Source organism: Poecilia latipinna, unplaced genomic scaffold (genome assembly GCF_001443285.1).
Source record: "Poecilia latipinna isolate Pla-1442-1.1 unplaced genomic scaffold, P_latipinna-1.0 Scaffold6352, whole genome shotgun sequence".
NCBI classification, from domain to species: domain Eukaryota; kingdom Metazoa; phylum Chordata; class Actinopteri; order Cyprinodontiformes; family Poeciliidae; genus Poecilia; species Poecilia latipinna.
Genome location: NW_015118968.1, coordinates 1 through 6,448, shown reverse-complemented (window position 1 = coordinate 6,448; position 6,448 = coordinate 1). Strand labels below are relative to the sequence as shown.

At 38.9% G+C, this 6,448-nt stretch overlaps 1 protein-coding gene across 1 annotated transcript; it reads left to right on the top strand.

Moving 5' to 3' along the window:
- The first annotated feature begins 765 nt into the window (after positions 1 to 765).
- Positions 766 to 6,440, top strand: LOC106943887 (ras-specific guanine nucleotide-releasing factor 2-like). The gene is made up of 5 exons (XM_015027180.1): positions 766 to 909; positions 2,677 to 2,824; positions 3,094 to 3,183; positions 3,261 to 3,514; positions 6,141 to 6,440. Exons 2-5 carry the CDS (start codon positions 2,690 to 2,692, stop codon positions 6,229 to 6,231), a joined length of 570 nt encoding a protein of 189 aa, XP_014882666.1. The 5' UTR covers positions 766 to 909; positions 2,677 to 2,689; the 3' UTR covers positions 6,232 to 6,440.
- The last annotated feature ends 8 nt before the right edge of the window (positions 6,441 to 6,448 follow it).

Sequence of the window (6,448 nt, the reverse complement as noted above, 5' to 3'; positions counted from 1 at the left end):
GCTTACTGCAACAGGCCTACCTATACAATTTTGCTTTCAGACCAAATAGTGAGGATATAAAAGAAAGTCCTATTAATATTATCATTTTAAAGTCCTAAAGCCAGAAGCAAAACGAAAAAAAATTGATGATTTGTGCTTGCTTAGATTTTATTTCAAATTGTTGCTCTTGTGATGCCATTGCTTATAAAACATGCTGGCTTCAAACTTGCAGTGAAGTAGTTTGGTATAAAAACATCTAAGATGTTTTTAAGACTAAAACATTCCAGCTCAGGCAGAGACTTTACTGACTTAAAACTTTACTGACTTTAAAATAATGTTTTAAGTGTTTAATTTCATAAATCCATTGGTCAGACTGTGGTTACATTAAGATTTTTACTTTACAAAAAAGTCCTCTAGATTTTGAGCCTGAAAAAGATCTAGAATCCAAATGTGTTGTTTTTAGTCCTTGTGTTTCTGTATATGTTTTGTTGTCATGTACCGATAAATTGACAGCAATTTCCTTAATTTTGGGAGATCGCCGATTGGCCGATGCTCCCATGAGAAACCAATCTTATCTTCCTCAGGGTAGCTCTAAAAACCAGTGATTGGCCAGGAAACTGTAATCAATCCACTGCTAGTTTTAATTTAACCTTCAGACTTTACTTTTATTCTATTGCCTTGTTACTTGTGCTTTGGCGTTCACTGTAATCATTTTTAAAATTTAAATGTACTGGTTTTTGTTACTAATATCTGCCATTTTTTATCAAGAAGATAAAGCTTTAATTAGTGGTTTTGATTGGTTGTTTGTTTCTGTTGAACGCAGCACTACTTCCTGGTCATTTTTGGTCATGAAGGTCAGAAACCTCTGGAGCTGCGGTCAGAGGACGAGTCGGACTGCAACGAGTGGGTGGAGTGCATCCAGCAGGCCAGGTACAAACAGACACGTTTCAGTCACGTTTTTTTGTTGTTCATTTTCAGGTTAGAGGGAAAAATCTTCAGTATTGGACTTATGTCCCTCATTATTCATTTTACCATTTTCAGAGTCTAAGATAGGAAAATTATTACAAGGTCAGTTTCATGCTAAATTTCTAATAAATGTAGATGTCTGTGTAGGATATAGTCAAAGCAAGCAGCAATGTTAAGGTCACATTGTGGTTTTAAGAAAATAATTAGTCCACACAGAATGATTATCACAAAACGTACAGGAATATGTTCGTGGTGGGATATAAAGCCATTTTGCTTCTAAATCAGAAAAATATTTTCAGTCAGTAATGACTCAGTTCAGGACTTCTCAGAAAAATAGCCGCTGTGCCGCTGCAAACCATGTCACCGTCTGAATCTGAATGTGTGTGTTGTGAGATTAATGACTGAGCGCTCACACAGAACATCAAATACCACAAGATCATGACCAGCATTTAAGGAGATTTAAACCGGCGGCACAGTTGATCTGTCGTGCACAATTGCACAGACGAGATGGGAGGTTTTCTAGCCTGAGTAGATCTTCTTAATGCAGAGTGATCAGCAGTCAGTTTCGCCTTACAATGCGGTGTTTTCTGACCCTGATCCAGGGGGAAAACTGTTGCCTTGCTTCAGCAATCCCTCACAGCTGTTAGTTTTGACCAAAAAAAATGAATAAACAGCAGTGCAGCATTGACGTCAGCACCACACATAAAGTCTGTCAGGAGAATCCGAGTACCTTTTTTTTTAAAATAATAACAGTGGACCCATCCTATTGTTTGCTAAGGAAATACAGCAGGTTTTAATAATACATATTATATCTACTGAGACCTCTATCGAATGATTTCTGATTCTTATTTACTCTTGGAAATCCTGTTGCTGACTGGGCACTAATTTGTACATCATTAATCCATAACTTTTTAAAAGTTGCTGTATGCAACTTCTACAAAAAATATGTTTTTTAACATATGTTTTTAAAACTGTCACCATGTTGTGACAATACAATATGAAACAGATAATTTGTGAAAAGATCGATCTCATCCACCACCAGCCAGAGCTATTATTGCCGTCTGACAAAATGCAGCATTCCCGATCAAAAACAACCAATCAGAGCCAGGAGGAGGGTCTTAGCGCTGTCAGTCAGGCTCGTGTGTCGCAGTCAGAGTGAAGTGAAATTTTACAGAGAAAAATAGGCAACCATTTCAGCTTAAGTGTGTAAAGCTGGAAGAGACATGCACTGAAAGACTAAATTGGAGCAAAAGATAAAAGGTCAGGCTCAGTACAAAACACACACTTTTCAGATAATGATTTTAAAAATCTGCTGAGAAATAGATGAGCAGAGTAGTAAATTTGTCAAGCACCTTTTTCTCATCAGTTAAAGCCTCTAAACATTAAGCGTTCAGTTTAAAGATTCTCGTAAAATCAAACTCATCTTTGCTTCTCTTTTTTGTGGTGCTGATGAAACACACTGGACACAGCTACCACATCCAGGCGAGCGAGCGTGTCTGGGTGCTCTGTGCTCGCAGCGGTTCACATTTAGGTCACACAGCGCTGTTTTACCTCGTCGGTTACATCACACACTCGACCTCTATTTCCTCTCAGTGCTCTCCTTATGCCTCTCTTATATTTTAACGACGGCAGTGAACACCTCAGACATCCTCCACCCCCCCATTTACCTGTTAGCGCGCCCATGTTTGTTCACCAGCACATATCCGAAGCCCAACCCTTTCTACCTTCCAGCTACTCTGACATCATGATCGAGCGTGAGATCCTGATGCAGAAGTACATCCACCTGGTCCAGATCTTGGAGACGGAGAAGATCGCAGCCAATCAGCTGCGCACTCAGCTGGAGGATCAGGACACGGAGATCGAGCGGCTCAAGGCCGAGGTACGCATGAGTGCCTCCACATCTGCGTGCGCATGCATACTTAAATGCACACTCGGACGCAACCCTCAGATGGAGCACATTTAGATCAACGCGTGCAAAAGCCCCCAGGCATGATGAAGAAGACACTTCTGTTGAATTAAAGCACAGCAGGGCTCCAAGGACTCCAGAACCCATTGCTTCCCTATCTCGATGTTTATTTCTGTCCAAAGTTTCATGAATATTTGATACTTTGTACCAGCGACCTCACATAGATGCTGTTGTCGTGGTAGATTGTGGTGTTGAACAAAGCCAAGGAGAGGATGTTCCCGTTCCAGAGCAACCAAGAAGAGGAAGACCCGGACATCAAAAAGATTAAAAAGGTAAAAGCATCATCAAAGCGGCGACAACGGACGGAGAGGACGGGAGCCCACTACGGGGTTGTTGTGTGACCATGCAGGTGCAAAGCTTCATGCGTGGCTGGTTGTGCCGGAGGAAGTGGAAGATCATCGTCCAGGACTACATCTGCTCGCCTCACGCAGAGAGCATGAGGAAGAGGAACCAGATCGTGTTCAACATGGTAGAGGCAGAGACGGAGTACGTCCACCAGCTCTCCATTCTGGTCAACTGCTTCCTCAGGCCGCTGCGCATGGCCGCCAGCTCCAAGAAGCCTCCCATAAGCCACGATGACGTCAGCAGCATCTTCCTCAACAGGTAATGAATCCTCTTGCTCTGTGTGAGAGGGAAATGTACACAAAACATTTACGCTTGCAGTACCGGGTGTCAAAAAAGATCATCATACAAGTTTACAAAAGCATTCTTCCCCAACAGAACTTTTCCATGTTTTGTCCCATTGCAACTTCAACCAACTTATTGGGATTTTATGTGATACACTAACACAAAATAGTGTTAAAATGTATAAAAAAAAATAAATAAATAAAAAAAAGGAAGGTATTCTCTTTTTTTTTTTTAAATCTAACAAGTTACTGTGATACCTGTAAATAACATCCAAAGAAGCAGGTATCCTAAAAGGGGCAGTCTTAAGTAAAACAGACTTTTTTTTTACCTTTACATCATGTTATAATGTCGTTTCATCACCAAAAACATTCCTGCAGAGTTGCTTTGATTCTTTCATGGATGCTTGAAAAAATCTTTAATGTCCCATGGTAACCATTCAGTTGCAAAGTACCTGATGGGATCTAGTTCCGCCTTCGACAACACCCCAACACCCAACTCCCTCACCCCCCACTCAGCTCCTTCAAACTAGCCAGCAGCAATTAGCAAACACCTTGTGGAACGATGCATCTGCTGAGCTCTTTACAGGAGATACTTCTCAAAGATTTAAAGGTTAACGGAGGAGCCATGTTGTGATGATTTCCTGAAGGTGAAACTTCAGAAAAAGCAGGAGTTTTTAAAGAGACGCGCCCAATTTCAAGGCAATAAACTACAACATCAGAATTCTTCTAAGTAATATTTTATGTTATCATGTTATCATGTTGCCAACAGTAAGCTGTGAGTTCACTGTGTTTTTTCCAGTTGAATTTGATCAGATGGTGTTTCACTGATGGGCCGGTGTGTTAGTAACAGACACTGAAGTGGGAGGAAATGTTTCTGCCTTTTTCTTTTCTCGTTCTAATTCCCAGTGAATTTTCCCACAGATCATTTCTGACTCACAGTTTGAGGGCTTTGATTGTTGCCATTTCATCCCACAGAGGCGATCAGATGATTCACAGCTGCTCCAAAGTACCTGATTCTTTTGAAGGTGCACTGAGCAGACATCTGTGCTTTGACATGCCAGTTTTAGTTTAAGTAAAATGATTTGCCAAATTCTGCTGCTCTGTTATAGAAACCTGAACAAACAGCCTCCTGATACTGAAGATCCCATTTTTAAGTTTCTGTCACCATTTATGGACCGAAAATGAGCTAATTCTAATCTATAGATGATTTCTTTGTGTGTTTCTAGATTCCTTTGTAAATCCTTCCAGACAGCTAATTATTCAATTAAATGTTATAAATCAATGTAAAGGCATAAATATAATTTTTCTCCCGTTTTTATTTGATTTGTAAAAAATGAAATATGTAAATAGACGTGGATTATAAAAATGTTTATGCATGATAAAACATGGATTATCTTTTGCATGGCTGAAACAATTAATCCGATTAATTAATCATCAGATTAATTAATCGTGGGAAAACCTTCAAATTTTCACACTACATTCCCCTCTACTGATTCTAGGAAATCACTTTAAAAGAACATTTTAATCCACTGATTTAATGTGAAACCAGAATATCCTCTCACGGAGAGGAGCAGCAAAGCTTCGTCATCAGCCCGATTCAAGACCGCCCCGCATTCTACGTCCACGCCAAACTGTTGTGGAAATTTTCCTTTAACAAAGAGTGAGGGAAACCTGTTTCAAGGACCAGAGAAAGAATATATTCTTAATCAGTATTTATTTGAAGGCTTTACAGCGTTCAAAGTCTCTGCTCACTGAGCGCAGTCAGGAGAAAGAGCCTGGAGCAGAACACAGCTTCCACTTTTATAGAGAGAGGTTCATTCTGATCGCAGTTTGATCATCTACATGATTACAGAACAGACAGCAAACACACGTCTTCTTTCACTAGGAGTCATGAGAGATCAAGAAACAATTCAATGACTTGTTTAATTAATCGGCTTAATTGTGATTAATCTGATTAATAATTAGTTTAACTATTGATTAATTCTTAACTGGAGTATTTAGACTTTTAAAAAGGCAATTTACTGAAAGAACACAGTCAGAGCTGCAGTTAAGACAAAACTGACCAAAAATATATATATTTAGCATTAAAGGTAAAATAAATCTTATTTGTTTGTAATGTTCTCCCCAGAGCTTGTATCAGTTTTACCTTCACCAGGTAAAAATTTAGTAAAAAAAATCTATTAATCAATTAAGAAAGGGCTGAACTTTTCACACGATGTATTTTTTAGCTGCAGATTCATCCTTTGCTACAAGTGATCAAGCTTACACTAAAGTAATAGAATGTTATTGAAGTTTAAGCAATAAAGTGTCTAGTTTTCTATTTTAAAATGGAATTGAATTATTTGTTTATCTGCATGTTTTATGTATTTCTAATCTTGTATAAAATAAGTTTGAGTGGCTAAACAACAAATCTGCAGAATGTGCCAATTGACAATATAATGATTGACCAAATAATGGTTAGAATAATCAACATCGTTAAAATAATTGTTAGCTGCTGGTCTTTCGTAGAGTGCACGTCTTAAAACACAACTCACAGTGTTTGTATTTTATTTTGTCTCCTGAATAAAAAGAGAAACATCCTCAGATTAGTTCTCTGTGTGCAGTGAGACCATCATGTTTCTGCACGAGATCTTCCACCAGGGCCTGAAGGCTCGCATCGCCAACTGGCCGACGTTGGTTCTGGGTGAGTACTGAGTCATTCAGTGGTCAGACTTAAATACTTAAACCTGTAGACTGTACCAACTCTCAGATCACAGCTCCTAACATGAAAGACATCAACAAAAATGTAACCTACATCTTCATAAGTAATGCTTCTGTAATAAGAAATATAGACTATTGTCAAATTATGATGACGCAGTTTATGAGTGGATTTTGTGTTTGATGAAAGTTATTGTCTTTACAGTGTAGTTTC